At 57.1% G+C, this 14,516-nt stretch overlaps 1 protein-coding gene across 12 annotated transcripts in view; it reads right to left on the bottom strand.

Annotated features, from left to right (window-relative positions):
* Positions 1 to 14,516, bottom strand: part of MYO7A (myosin VIIA) — a 68,297-nt gene that overhangs the window by 671 nt on the left and 53,110 nt on the right. For 7 of the 12 annotated variants that reach the window (XM_070075774.1, XM_070075777.1, XM_051850518.2 and 4 more), the window contains 17 exons: positions 14,339 to 14,509; positions 14,094 to 14,211; positions 13,311 to 13,437; positions 12,304 to 12,587; positions 11,388 to 11,578; positions 10,811 to 10,935; positions 10,194 to 10,351; positions 9,295 to 9,448; positions 8,133 to 8,288; positions 7,630 to 7,735; positions 6,567 to 6,680; positions 5,516 to 5,603; positions 5,270 to 5,376; positions 3,011 to 3,196; positions 2,544 to 2,660; positions 1,386 to 1,469; positions 410 to 529 (listed from right to left, as the gene is read on the bottom strand). In XM_070075774.1, the coding sequence (XP_069931875.1) occupies positions 410 to 529; positions 1,386 to 1,469; positions 2,544 to 2,660; positions 3,011 to 3,196; positions 5,270 to 5,376; positions 5,516 to 5,603; positions 6,567 to 6,680; positions 7,630 to 7,735; positions 8,133 to 8,288; positions 9,295 to 9,448; positions 10,194 to 10,351; positions 10,811 to 10,935; positions 11,388 to 11,578; positions 12,304 to 12,587; positions 13,311 to 13,437; positions 14,094 to 14,211; positions 14,339 to 14,509 (2,406 nt within the window). Of the gene's footprint in view, positions 1 to 409; positions 530 to 1,385; positions 1,470 to 1,884; positions 2,461 to 2,543; positions 2,661 to 3,010; positions 3,197 to 5,266; positions 5,377 to 5,468; positions 5,604 to 5,661; positions 5,832 to 6,566; positions 6,681 to 7,629; positions 7,736 to 8,132; positions 8,289 to 9,294; positions 9,449 to 10,193; positions 10,352 to 10,810; positions 10,936 to 11,387; positions 11,579 to 12,303; positions 12,588 to 13,310; positions 13,438 to 14,093; positions 14,212 to 14,338; positions 14,510 to 14,516 lie in introns of those variants that run through there. The other 5 variants (XR_011389417.1, XR_011389416.1, XM_051850537.2 and 2 more) reach the window with 5 other exon arrangements.

Below are 14,516 nucleotides of genomic sequence, written 5' to 3'. Positions count from 1 at the left end.
CCGAGGCAGACCCTGCCCCCCCACCTGAAACCCCTATCTGTGGGTCTCTCACATCCTGGGTCCTTCCCAGCAGGAATAACTCTAAAGGCTACCAGTTGAGCTACACCTTGGAAGTTTGAGCTCAGCCCCGGAGGGCTCATTGCCAGGGTTCTGCTGTTGAACTTGGGGAAGGGCTACCACCACAGGCTCGATCCCACATGCTGAAGGTGCTTCATGCTTGCTGGATGAGAGAACTGTTCCTCAGCTCAGATTAAGCCCCAGACCTAAGCTGAACCTCACACAGACCTGACCTTGATCCTGGCTGATCTTTGACTCTGCCCCCAGGCCAAGCTGGCACAGCTATGCTTGTTCCCCCAAAGCTGCAGGCAAGGCAGAGCCACCCCCTCCAGGCTCAGAAGGAAGCACGCACCAGTGACGTCTCACAGAGTAGTTTGCTCCCGCGCACCAGGTTCCCAATGGTGATGTGGAAGTAAGTATTGCCACTGCTCCAGTTGGAGATTTTGGTGAATGGGTGTGTGGTCAGGATGTCCTAGGGGAGTAGAATGGGCAAGAAGGTGTAGAGCCTGGCCCCAGGGGCCTTGTTCCCCCCAGCTCCAACAGCAACTCCACTTCCGGAAGGCCTGAGGCCCTCCCGTGAGAATCCAAGCAAGAGGCAGAGGCCTGCTCTGCCTGGAGCTGCTGTGGGGACAGGCGCCTTCCCTGCAGGTGTTGGTTGGGGCCAGTGGGTGAGGGCAGTCCAGCAGGTTGTTGGGTCCGTGGGGCTGAAACTGGAAATTTGGGAGGCCTGAGGGAACTCCTACTGCAGGCCTGTGGTGAGATGGTCCAGGGAGAGTTAAAGAAGCAGACAAGAAGAAAGCAGGACAGGACTTGGGGAGCATCATATGCATGGGCTGGGTAGCGAAGAAACCCGCAAAGGTGTCTGAGAAGGGGAGGCAAACAGGGATTTGTGGCCCACGAAGCCAAGGGGAAGACGGTGGGCGTGAGTGCTCTTCAGCTGTCTCGGTGGACCCCTCTGAGGATGAGGCAGGACCCTCCCTCCTGGCCCTTGGGTCAGGACTGCTGTGGCCCGTGACGTGAGCAGCAGTGACATGCAGGTACCCTAGCACAGTCAGTTTCCCTGACCAAGAAGGGGAGGGAGTATGGTAGTGTCCACTGGTGCTGGAAGGCCAAGTACTAAGAGGAGTCCATGGATTGTGGTAGCAAGAAGTTTGTTAGTAACTCTGGGGGAGCAATTTTGAAGATGCAAATGAGAAGCAAGGGAGTCTCCAGCAAACAAAACTGTTTAGAGATGTGGGGAGGAGGCTGTCAGGGCTTACGGGGCTTGGGTCTGGGACCCTGATTGTGCAGACAGAGGAGCCCCCACCCACTTTCTTGTCCCTGCTCACCTTGGTCCTGGGATCAATGAGGCTGACCCCATACTTGTTGATGGCGATCAAGAGGATCTCAGGGAAATTTGGCTCTGTAGTTTGCTGGCAAAGGTAGATGGGAAATCGTCAGATGGGTGGGCCAGAGCAAGGGAAGCATCTGGGGAGTGGGATGAAGCCCCTCCCGGCAGGGATAAAGTCAGCCTCTCCTGCTGCCTAGGTGGTGCTCAGAGTGCAGAGATACTGACGGCCCCTCCATGTCTCATGGCTGCCACCTCTGCTGGGCCCTCCGAGCTACCACACCTCCTCTCATGGGTCCCCAGCTGCAGCTCCATCGCTTCCTCCTACTTCTCTGGGAGTCTGCTATGTCCTTTCTCTCAGCCCTTATGTCTCCCATCATCTAAAAACCCTACACCTGCTTCCAGATACCCACCTACCCCTCTCTCCCTTCCATAGGCAAACTCCTCAAAGGCTTCTTGTACACTCATCCCCTGAAGCTGAACTTGAGCCTCTTCCTTACCGTCCCCTGCTGGATCTGTGCTCTCTTGGACCCCCTCCTTATGTCCTCTTCTCAGTGTCTTCAACCCAGAGGCCCAGAACCAGAGCAGTGAGGACACGAGGTGGACCAAAGCAGGAGATGAAGCCTCTCTAGCACCAGGGCTGCCCACAGGCCCCTGGAACCATTGGGTCATCTCGTCTACTATTCGATGAGCAGGGAAATGGAGGCCCGTCCTAAGGACACACTTCCCATCAGAGACCTGAATGAGTCATTATCTATTCACCCATCCTAATCTGACCCCTCACCCAGTCTTGCTTCCAGGGGTAGGGTCTCCCTGGAAAGCTCATATGTCACCTCCAGGAAGCCCTCCAGCTCTTCAATCTAGGCCAGGCCTCTGCCAGATTCCTGAAGCCTCTTCATTGTCACATCACAAGCTGTTCTTCGTTTCCCAGGGCATTCCACTCTGCCTCCCCTGCTTCACTGAGCCTTTGGTTCCTCTGTCTCCAGGGATGAGTCCTTAGCCGAGACAAGGCTAAGCGGGCTTCTCTCCTTTCCTGGCTATGGTAGGTGCCCAAGGCCATAATGGTTTTCCTCAGCCTGGGGAGAAGTCTCTGTGCCATCTCTTGCCCCTCATCATCCTCCTCCTCCTCTGAGGACCCCCACCATCCCCGCAAGCATACCTTTACTTCAAAGAAGGCTGAGCCAAAGGTGGGCCACTTGAAGATGACCTTCAGGAAGGCCAGCTTGGCCTCCTCCTTGGACTTCCCTGCATGCTTGTTGAAGTAGGCGACAATGGACTGCAGGAGGAAGTGGGTCAGGCATGCCATTTAGAGTCCTCTCCCTCCATCACTTTGCCCATCTGCACTGTCAGAGCCAGGCCCAGAACATGGGCAGCGAGTCTCCTCCCTCATCCCAGCTGATGAACTTCGGATCTCCCTTCCCTCTCACAGGCAGAAAGGAAATCAGGCCACCATGGTAGCAGGACAGGGCAAATCACTGCCAAGTGTCCAACTGAATCCAGGGAGGACTGGAGAATAAATCAGGCAGAGGGAGGTTTCATCACATACATTAGCCACAGAGGGTACTTCCCTGCGCTGCTGGCCAGCACCTGTTACCCCAACCCCTGGAGTGCACAGAGCCTGCTCACCCGTTTCCAGTCGTCAGGTGAGATCTGCCGGATGAGGTCTTGGGGCACCAGCTCCCGCAGCAGCTTGGGGATACTGGGAAAGTAGGACTTGTCCTCCTCAAACTTGACCCTGTAGATCAGCGCCCCCAACTGAAGCACCTCCTCTCGCGTGCACTTATGGTAGCCTCGGAGATACTTGGGCAACTCCTGCCAGAGATGTAGCAGGTCACAGGTGTAGAAGGAGCTGGAGGAAGCAGGCTCATTCCCCACCACCCCAAAGTTGGGAGCTGCTGTCTTACCCCTGCACTTGGGCCCACCACTTCTGCAGCCTCAGCTGACACTGCTCACCCAAAGGAGGTGGCACAGGACAAGGAAATAGCAAGTGTGCCTGCAGATTCCGCACGGTACAGTTTGAAAGCATAGCCATGTCTGAATATTGTCTCCTCTACCTCATAAGAGTACAGTGAGGTAAGCAGCGCCATTTAAGCAGAAATTCAGAGTGACCAGCTGGTGAACTTGAGAATGCTCCATACCTCCCCGCCCCCTGTGTCTGTCCTCTCTTGGAAGAATCCCTCAGCATGGCCTGTTAGTGTGTTCAGCCCAGCGTTCCCACTCCATTGAACTTGCAGGCCCAGAACCAGAGCAATGAGGATGTGAGATAGACCAAAGATAAAGGCTCTGAAGCACCAGCGCTGCCCAGAGGCTCCTGGAGCCTTTGGATCATCTTGTCTACAATTTCAAGGGTAGGGAAACAGAGGCTGACCTAAGGACACACTGCCCAGCGGAGAGCTGAGTCAGTCACAATCCATCAACTTTTCCATCTACTCACCCATACCCTATCCACCTATGAGTCTATCCACTCACACACGTCTCCTTATCATCAGTCTAATCACTACCTAACAATATCCACCAGTAAATTCACTCAGTATTCATCCTCCCATCAATCCAACGACATTTTCTGAGTATCTGTTATGAGCCAGGCCTTCAAGCAACAACACATACCCTTTCTACTTTAATGGGATGTATAGTCTTGATGCAAGAACAGACATTAATAATCATTAATAACTGAGGTATAGTTAGTCTTTAATGGAATTGTTCACGGTGCTGTGAGAGCATGTAACAGTGCGACCTGATCTATGCTCTAGTCTTGGGACAGGGATAAGTTCCTTTAAGGTAAAGAAGGTTGAATTGATTCTAAAAAATCAGTGCTGTGGGAACAACACCCCAGACAGAACATTACAAAGGCTGTATGGCACACCTGAGAATCTGAAAAAAAGAATGTAGCTCTAATGAACTGAACATGGGGTACCGGGTGCAAGACAAGGCAGCAGATGTAAGTATAGGCACCCCCATGCAGGGCCACAGTCAGGATTCGCAGTTGGACCCCAAGAGCCATAGGAAGCTCCTGCTAGGCTCAGGAAGCAGGATGAATACGCTGTGGAGAGGAGACTGAAAGGGGACAAAAATAGCTGGGAGAAGCTGGGGAGAAGGCCACTGCCTTCATCCAGAGGAGACGATGGTAGACTGACCCAGCTGGTGGGGATGATGCTGGATTTCCAGATACTCCAGAGGGAAAATAACGGTGCAGTCCAGGACACAGGAGCTGAGGAAGTCCACCTTGGGGAAGCTGTTGGGTCAGGTGCCATTCACTCACTGGGCCATCTTGGGGTGGGGGTGGGGAGGCAGGTGCCACAGCAGCCACTATCCACGCCCCCTCCACCCTGCCCAGCATGTAAATAGGCTACAGTGCAGACAAGAGCCCTGATCTGCAGCCACAAAGACTAGAGCCAAACCCAAGGTCCCCCAGCTCTTTGAGTCTAATCACGTCATCTGACCACTCTGAGTCTCAGTTTCTTTGTAACAGGAACAATGTGCTACTTCTCAGGGCCTGGTAGACACACACATGGTAGACACTTGTCTTAGTTCAAGTTCAATAGGTAGGCTTCTGTGCTGGCTTCCTGTGGGTGCATGCCTGTGCTAGCAGGCGTTTACAGAATGGCACAGAGGTCTTGAGTATACGCACTTATAGCAGCAGAATCTCAAATTCAGAGGACAGCTGGGCACTGAGGGAGGCCCCTGTACAGGTAGAGATTAGGAGCTCAGAGGAAGAGCTGAGGGGTTAAGAGACAGAATGATTGGTGGTTGGGCCAGTCCCTGGGCCCCAGTGGTCCAGAAGTAATCCCTTACAGCCTTGACTTTTACAGGCCCCTCAACATTCGGAGTATTGCAGGGCTGGTGGTGTATGGAGAAGACAGGAGCAGAGAGGCCTCGGTGGCTCACCTGGTAATAGTGGAAGATGGAATCTGCCATAGGATCCTTCCCTGGCACTGTCGTGGTCCACAGTTTCTTCATGAAGAACACCTGGTAGGTGAGTGATGGCACGATTCCTGTGGCACAGAGCTGACTGTCACCCAGAAAGTCCCAGCACAGAGGATGCCCTTGTTTGAACCCCACCCAGGTAGGCCTTGCACCATGGCACCTGCCCTGGTCTGGGCCTCAGGTGGTCTCAGGCCCGGGCCTCATTACCATCCTTGATGGGACGTGCTTTCTTTATCCAGTCTGTCAGATGTCGAACAAAATCGAAGAAGAAGTCATTCTCAGGGACACTGATGACCTAGAGACGAGGTCATTAGAGCATACTCAGGCAGTTCTAAGTATTCTGACTCCCCCCTCCAGGGCATTGCTGGTGGCCCCTGCTCTGGAAAGAGTCTACTCCTGGTCAGAAGTGTGATCGGCCCCACCCGCCCTGACAGTGCCTGCTGTGCGTTGTCAGAAGCCACCTTCCTGCCCAGATCAGCAGTCCTTTCACTCAGCACCTAGGACACCAAGGTCCTCCTGAGGCCTAGGGAAAGCAGCCAGGAATGAGGCTCAGAGCCTGCCTCGGACATTCTTTAGAGTCCCTGCCACTCCTCCCATGGGCTCTGCGCTCCCCTGAGTCTAGGACCTCATGAAGGTTGCCTCTGGGTCCCTATGTCTGGCACAGGGACAGGCATGAAGTGTGGAAACAAGTGTGGACATCCAAGGGATTATCAGTGCTCAGTAAGAGGGAGCTCCTAATTCTGTCCCACAGGGCAAGGAAGCCTTCCTGGGAGGGGCTTTAATTCCGTGCCTTTAAGATGTCCATGGTGGGGGCACTTATGTGGGAGGGTGCCACCTGCTGGGCAACCTGGGATATGTTACACTACTTCTCAGCCCCTCCTGTGATCTATTAGGTGAGGACAGTCAGGGTCCCCTGCAAGGGTTATTTCAGGGTGAATTGATGGCAGCGTGGCAGCTGAGGGACCAAAGCACAGCTGGAAAGTACTTGTGTGCAGCAAGGCAGGGGGACATATGGCATGCCCAGAATCCTAGAATGGGCACATGGCTCCCCAGATGATCTGAGGTCATGTGTAATGCCTCAGAGGAGAGAGATTTAGGGGCCGCTGTTCCATGCACAGGCAGGCTACAGGGATGTGTGAAGGCTGTCCCATGCCAGGCATGACCGTCTCCCCCCTCCCCTCTCCCCCTCTCCCCCAGAAGTTCCTATAGCTCCAGCAGATCTCCCCACACATGGGCCAGAGCAGTCAGGCAGACCCACCTTGTCTGCGATTTTGACAAAGAGGCTGAATCCCTCGGAGGACTTGAGGAGCAGCCGGCTGGCAATGTTCTGGCAGAAATCTTTGGCCTTGGTGCTGGACTCCACCTCAAAGGCCTGGGGGAGGGGGCGGTGGTGCTCACTTGGCTTCTGTACTCCTCCCATGCCCCTCTCCCCTGTAAGACACCCTTCCTTTGAGGTGTCTTCCCTGGGGGTCCAGAGCCCAACACAGCCTTCATAAAACTGGGGAAAGCAGCTCCTCTCAGGGTCTTCCCAAATCTCAGACACCCTGCCCCACCAAGCAGGACTTGGCCCTGGCTTCCAGGATCCTGGGTCTAGCTGTGCAGCATGAGGCCAAGGGCTCACAGCAGGGACGGGTGTAGGGAAGGAGACAGGTGTAAGGGGGAAAGCAGCCCAGACCAGAGCGAGGATTTGAGGGTCTGGGGTTTAGGTGCAGGAAAGAGCTGTGGGGATGGCTTCTACTGGAGGGAACAGATTGTAGCAAGTTCTCTGTCCTTGCAACCTGAATCCTATTGTGGCATCCTGATGTTAGTCACACGCAAGTTTAGATGTTGGACTCAAGTTCAACTGAGTGAGACAGTGTGCTAAGATGAGATGGGGATCATGAGGCAGCCTGAATGGATGTGACAGACAAACAGGATGTGTGGAGGGAAGCACAAGTGTGGAGGGGACCCCGATCACACCAGGTATGCACTGAGGATGGAGCCAGGGTTCAGGACAACAGGGGAGGCCTGGAGCTAGGAGGCCCTGGGCTCCTACACCCAGGACAAGGCAGGGAAGGAGGCCCCACTATGGATCCTTTCTCAGCAGGAAAAGAACAATTTTCTCCAAAGCAGAGCCTCCTCCCAGGCGGCAGGAGAGGGCAGGCAGCACACCCTTCCAAGGAGAGCTCTGGGAAGCAGGGAAGCTGTGGTCTTCTGACTACACCCTGACCGTTCTGAAGGGCAGGAGGACAAGGCAGCAAGTGCACAGGCTTCAGGCGGTGGCAAGCCAGGAGGCCCGGCCTGGTGAGGTGTCTGCAGACTGAGAACCCAGTGACTCTCACTTCGTCGGTGTCATCAGGAAAGTAAACCTTGTGGAAGATCTGCGTGGTTTTGTGCTGAATGGCCTCCACCTCTACCAGGTGCGGAGGGTACTTCCGGGACCCGTTTCTGAAAATAAGGATGGGGACAGGGTCAGGAGTGGGTGAGTTTGTGGGGACCAAGGAATAGCGGAGACTTTGGAGGCAAACACTGGATCTGATCCCCGTCCAGCATTTCCAAGCCCGTGACGAGCCCCACCACCTGGGCTGTAACAGGGGATGCTAATGGTGCCAACACCAAGGGCTGTGTAGGAGACTGAATGAATCCAAGGAAGTGAGCAGACTTCACAACTCGGGTGTTTGTGGCTCCTGGACAGACTTGAAGGTATGAGCTACGTGCTTCCGAGCAATGAGGCTCCCCAGGGATGGGCCCCACCATGTCCTCATCCCCAACAAGCTTGTCCCACAGCTTAGTGTGGCTGGGAGCCCACGGGAGTGCCCACCCCTGCCCCCGGCAGCCGCTGTACCTCAGGGCTTTCTGGAGTCGCTGAAGGCAGTCCACGGCAAGTGGGCAGTGCTTGCGGGACTGCAGGAAGCGCTGCACGTGGGGCAGGAGGATGTTGCTGGGCGGGAAGAGGCCTGTGCACAGCCAGAGCAGCTCCCAGCCTCGCTCCTCGCTATACCTGAAAGACAGGCCCAGTGGCCAGTAGGAGCAGCTGCCAGCTGGGAATCAGCGCCTGCTGCTGCAGCAGATGCCTGCCCTGCCCTTCACCCTCTCTGAGGGCAGCACGGACCCGCCTCCCTGACGGCCACATCCAGTAAGTGCACCTCGACGTGGGGCTCCAGGCCCCACACTGCTTGCTACCAGTCACGGGGATACAAGGTGCTTGTGCCAGAATGAAAATCCACCTTGTTACCAACCCTGGCTCCACTGAGACTTTCCTGAGAGAGGGAGCATGGTGTGATTTACGTCTGGCAGAACCTCTTTAACTCTTCATGCTTTGAATAGCACTGAGTTAGACCAGCTTCCCTGGGCTCCTGCAAGCACCACTCTGAGTTCAGTGTTCCTGACGGGAGGGAAGTGTATCCTGGCTGGGGGCCTGGTGGATGCTAGGGTTTGGCATTGTGAAAACCCCTGAAATGTAGTTCCTGGTGAGTTTGTGAAAGAGACGTACAGGGTAACCAAGCTGGGGAGGAAATTGGGAACTGAGTGTCGGGGGAGAGGGCGGGCTTCTCTCCTACTCTCTGAGATGAGCAGGGTCCTGACTTCCCACGCCTGCCTCAGGCTGACCCCTGGAGAGGAGGCAGGGACACTGGGGGCCAACACCCCTGACACAGGAGAATTTGCAACCAGAGCTTTCAAGTGATGGTCAGCCCGGCCTGAGCCAGGGAGGGATGCTTCAGGGTTGACCCTGCACATGGTCAGCAGGGCCTGAGCCCGGCAGGGATAGTCCCGGCAGCTTAGGCAGGAGGACCAGCTAGAGGAACTGGGGCTGTTTAACTTGAACAGGCTCAAAGGGGCACAGCTGCCACCTCTGTGTTCCTGACAGGCTGTCCTTGGGCCTCAAGGCCAAGCTGAGCTATTAGAGGGGCCAAGAACAGCTCCCTCCTGTGTGAGGAAGGCCTGGGAGGCTGCATGGACAGGAGGACACGGAGCCCTTCACCCACCTGCCCACCTCGCCCACTCACCGGATGTGGTTGTCGGTCAGCTGCTTCAGGATCTGCACGTATGCCTCGTCCTTGAGGGGCTCGGCCTTCAGAGCACCCTCAAAGATCTGGTCAGTGAGCTCGTTGACAGAGCGCGTGCGCTTGGATGGGTAGTCACCCATGTACTTGAGCACAGGTGAGAGGTTGTTAAGGAAGGGCTCGGGCGGGGCACATGGGAGTACTAGCCTGAGACCAGAGGTCAGAGGCTCCCACTCCCTGGCAGGGTTTGCGTCCCCTCACACATGTGCCTCTGGGTAGGTCCCTGAGCCTCAGGCTACTCACTTATGAAATGGGCATAAAGTACCCATCCTTTCTCCTCCCAGGCACCAGCCCCAGGCTCCCAGCCTCCTGTCTCTCAAGTCCTCATGCTAGCCTGGATGGATTCCAGATCACTCCTGGGACCATGCCACTCCCACAGGGGGCTCCTTTGGCCTTGGGGCTTGAGACTCTTCTGTGTCCCACACCTGCCCACCAGCTACGTGATTACTCTGTGCCCTTGAAACGGCCCTGCAGACCTGTTTCCGTCTGGAACCCTCTCCCTCTCCTTGGCCTAGCAACATTCTTTGCAGCCTCTGACCTCAGCCACTTCCTGGGAGGCCCTTGCTGCCTCCTCCAGGTGGGGTCAGTTCACCATGCTGGCACTGATCCCCATCAACATGTCACCCCATGAGGCCAGGGGCCAGGGCTGGTCATGGCAGTGTCCCTGTGCCTGGCCCAGCACAAGGCACAGTATATGTGTCAAACAAATGACAGGATCAAGGGAGGGAGTGGGCAAGGCAGCTGCTGTGCACGTGGCAGACCAGACAGGCCCCCTGAGAGGGAAGGAGGTGTCCGAATGAAACCCCGGCCCACCCCGGCCCTACCCCCACCAGTGTGGATATCGATGAAGGCCATGCAGGCCTCCTGCGAGAGCTCCTCGTTGCCCAGGATCTTCTTGAGCAGCGCCTGCTTGAGTGGTTCCCGTGTGTGGCTCCACAGCCGATCCTTGCCACGGGCCTTGGACACCATGACACGGCTCAGCGTGTGCTTGGGTGGGGGCCTGCCACAGCACAGAGACAGTCAACACTGACCCAACTGCAGGCAGCCCTGGGGGAGAACCCCTACCCACCCTGTGCCTGCAGGCTGAGGACAGAGAACAGGCCCTGCCTTGCTGTATGACCTGTGATGTGCACGTGCCACCTCCTCCAAGCAGCCTCTGCCCTGCCCCTCACCACAGCATCCTCTTTAGACTAGGTAAGTGGCATTGCAGCTGCCTGTTTCCTGCCTGGCTTCCCACCTTTCTGAGTTGGTGAAGCAGGCACAGGTGTGGGTCCTGAGTAGCCAGGCCCTGCCTAGGGGTGGGCGCAGTCCCCATCTCTTACATGAAGGCAGGAAGGGTGAGACAACTTGCCGAGGCTCACCTAGCAGGTAGCACCTTCCCAGAAAACTAGCTGCAGGAGGCTGTAGTTCACTGTCCCGTAGCCCCTCCCCTTCCCTGTCCACCCCAGGAGCCTGTCACCTGAAGTAGTCGTAGGAGAACTCCTCCAGCGTGTAGGGCTTGGCTCGCACCTCAGGCTCTGCTGTTCGCAGCTGCATGAGCCGGATAACGTCCTGCCTTTGGTCAGGGGTCAGAGTGACCAGGGCCTAGGGGCCGAGAGGCAGGGGACTAAAGTCAGCTCCCCACCTGGGATCAACATGAGGAGGCCCAGAACCTTCCAGAATGAGGCTGAGGGAGATGGCCCGTCGAGCGGAGCCCATGCCCTAGTCTGACTCTGGGAGCCTCTCCCTTCTCTAGGCTCTCTGAAGTCACTGCTAGCTTCCTCATGCTGGGCCCAGCCTGCCTGCTCAGCTGAGCCTGCCTCAGGGCTGTGCTCCCTGGGTCTCCACAGTGCCCGGGGCCCTGCAGCCAGGGCAGGACACGCCCCTCCCCAGGCCACCTTTCTCCTTCCTCCCCTGACACAAGTCTGGGAGCTGCCCCCACCTTGGGTCTGTGGTCCCCTAGGATCCTAGCTCATCCTCACAGAAGCTGCACACCGTTCCTCTGCCACAGCCCCTCACTGCATCTGAACGGGTCTGGGCGGAGAAAGCATACGCACCACAATCTCCCGTGGTGGCATGGTGACGGTGGGCATGACATACACGCAATCCATGGGGAAGTCCCCACGTTGCTTGGTCCTCTCGTTGACACCGCTGGCCCAGCCCGAGTTCATGCCCTGCTCCCCGGTGTCATGGTCCAGGATGATGAGGTCTCCCTTGGCAAAGCTGAGGAAGCCTGATTCCTCCCCCGCTGCCATGCAGAGGTGATGGGGTCGCATGAGGATAGAAAGAGAACATTATTGGGTTGATCTGTAAGCTGTTACTCCCCACTGAAGAACAGGCCCTGTCCCACTCATGTCTGCCCACCCGCCTTCACCTTATCACAGCCTTCCACACAGACGCGGCCCCCTGAGTGGGCCGCTCATGCTCCTAAGCCTGCTGTGAGGGCCTCTCTGATCCCTCCGCCCCTCACTCTCCTCCTCCTCCCTCACCGCACCTGTTTTGGGCAGTGCCAGCTGTGCACTTCCTGGACCTGTTGGCTCCCTCCGGCTTTACTCACACTTCACCTCCCTGGGCCCCAGCTCCACGAAGACCTCTCTGCTGAGCCCCCATGATTTCTAGGCGTCCCTGCTCCTGTGCTGTCCCCAGGGCCCTACTGGCTCTTTCTTGACCCCCTCCCTACTGAAGGCAGAGCAGCTGGCAGTTCATCTTTGTCTTTCCCTCCTTTGACCAGGGGCCTAGTGACTCAGAGCCACAGGGCGGTTGTTCCGGCTGCTGTCAACTGCAGATGGAGATGTGGAGAACACTGAGGCTGACCACTGGCCTCACTGACGGCTGAGGGAAGGGAGGACACAGGGCCCATGGGAAAGGCACAAGCCCTGCTCCTCAGCTAGCACCCGGGCAAGGATGGGAACGTGGCGAGAGCAGCTTGAGTGCCCCCTAGCCGTGCCTGCAGCCCTGCTGGCAGTCACTCACCAGGGTTGGGGTTGTCCTGCAGGGCCACCACGTACTTAGACCTCCGCCGGAGCCCCTCCAGGAAGGTGACCACCAGGTCACGGATGTCCTCGGCATTGCTGGAGGTGAAAGTGTACTCGTCCCCCTTGATGGTGGCCAGTGTGAAGCTTGGGGCGGTCAGTTTGGCTCCCCTGCAGGACCAACACGGAGAACAGGGCCCAGCCGGGATCAGTCCTGCCTGGCGCACATGAGGTGCAGCACAGCATAGATCAGAGCAGCCCAATGAGAGCAAGACACGGCATTCCCTGCAGGACACCAAGGCCCGCTGAGTTAGATTCGGCCCCGCTCGGGGAGATGTGGTCCAGCGGGAGCCCCACAGCAGCCCAGCCCACTTCTCCTTTGCCTCTCTATGCCCCTTCCTCCAGGAAGTCTTCCCCACCTCCACCGGCCCTCATCACATTGTCCCTGCTTTAAAGTGGCCTGTTCACTATCTGTCCCCTCTCGACTGACGCTTCAAGAGGGCAAGGACTATCCTTTCACTCCTGCATCCCAGATGCCTGATCACAGCTGGACGATGCTCAATCCTGACCCACACAGGATGCAGCCCAGAGACACTCCTGCGAGCCTTGGATGAGGGGTGGGAGCCACTGCACTGCTGGGAAACCAGCTTATTCCGGGCACCCACCACCACCATCCCAATAGGTGTACCCCACTTCTGGGTTTACAGAGGATTCTCCCATCACTTAGGCATTTATTCCTCACCTCCTAAGACCATATTTTAGAGATTACATGGAGGCGAGTCCCACCCAAGCCCCTGACTTTGGAGCCAAGCTCTGTTTGTATACACTCACCTGCCCCTGCCAGTCCTCTGTCAAGTCCTCCCTCCACCATTAGGAGGATGTGCATGGTACTGCACAGACCCATCAGGGGCATGTGCCTAGGACAGGCCAGCGTGTGCCTCAGCACCCCTGTGCCCTGCGGAAGAGCCCCAGACCCCACCCTCGGTGTCTCCACCTGCCCCTGCATACCTGCTGCTAGACACGGCCATGATCTCTGGGAAAGACAGCTCCAGAAGCACCTGCTCCTGCTCATCCACGAAGTAGACACCCGTCCAGTTGACAGCCACAATGACGTCGTTCTTGGGGAGACTGGGGCCTGGGACCAGGATGGGGCACTGAGAGGGAGGTCTCTGCCCCCAGGCCCCAGCCCTTCCCAGTCTGCCTGCCTGCAGGGAAGGGGCTACTGTGGAAATCCACCGTTCCCCAGACAGGGACACTGCTGCTCAGCACGCACAGCCTCCCTACAAGCTAAGCCTGAGATGCGGCGGGGTGAGCGCTCTGAATTGGAAACTGGAGTTTGAGTCCCTGCCCTGCCCTGCACTAAGAGGGGAGGGGGGGAAGGCTGGACAAACAAGCCCCGAGCTTCCCTCTGGCCCTGCTGTGGGCAACTGCGTGAATCCAAGCATCAGCATAGGGACTGACACAGAGCAGAGGCTCAGCACTGATGGCCCGAGGGTGGCTGGACAAATAGCCTTTGTGGATTTGTGCTTGCCACACCCACTCTGGCTTCGGAGCCCAGCAGAGCAGACCCCTCTGTGGCCTCCGTCTTCTATACCCAGCCAGTGCTTTAATGCTGCCAGTCCTCACTCAGTCCAGTGAACCACTGAGCACTGCTGTGCACCATGAGGGCATTACTGGACTGTGGGGAGGCAGGCACCTTCCAGCAGCATGGACCTGAAAGGGGCAAGCAGCCCCCCAGGCAGGAATCCCACTGGCTGAGAAGGGGGGGGGGACTTAGAGACCAGGCAGTACCTGAGAATTTGTAGGCTTCATAAAACCTGGAGAAGAGCAAAGGCCACTTGAAGCGGGCATAATTGACCACATCCTCTTTGACCTTCTGGGCATCAGTTCTCCTCTGGGCATAGATACCCTGGCAAGGACAGAGATGGGTAGAGGTGAAGAGAATGAAGGAGCTCCATCCAACAACCACGTGGCAGCCCCATGGACACAGGTGTCAGGTGGACACTGAAGTTCTTGGCTTTCTTCCAACCCCTCACCTTCTTGTGGGCAGCAATGGCCAACTGGGCCCACTTCTCCAGCGTCTTGAGCGGCGTGATCTCGCGGTCAGGGATGTAGGTGGGCACGAGGTTCAGGAGGCGCTCCAGGATCATCTCAGAGCCGTAGTCCACGAAGTACTGCTGGGAGGCCAGCTCGGCCAGGTCATCCTCCTGGGGG

Source organism: Oryctolagus cuniculus, chromosome 1 (genome assembly GCF_964237555.1).
Source record: "Oryctolagus cuniculus chromosome 1, mOryCun1.1, whole genome shotgun sequence".
In the NCBI taxonomy this organism is placed as follows: domain Eukaryota; kingdom Metazoa; phylum Chordata; class Mammalia; order Lagomorpha; family Leporidae; genus Oryctolagus; species Oryctolagus cuniculus.
The sequence above is the reverse complement of the archived record's forward strand: the minus strand, read 5'-3'. Positions and strand labels throughout refer to the sequence as shown.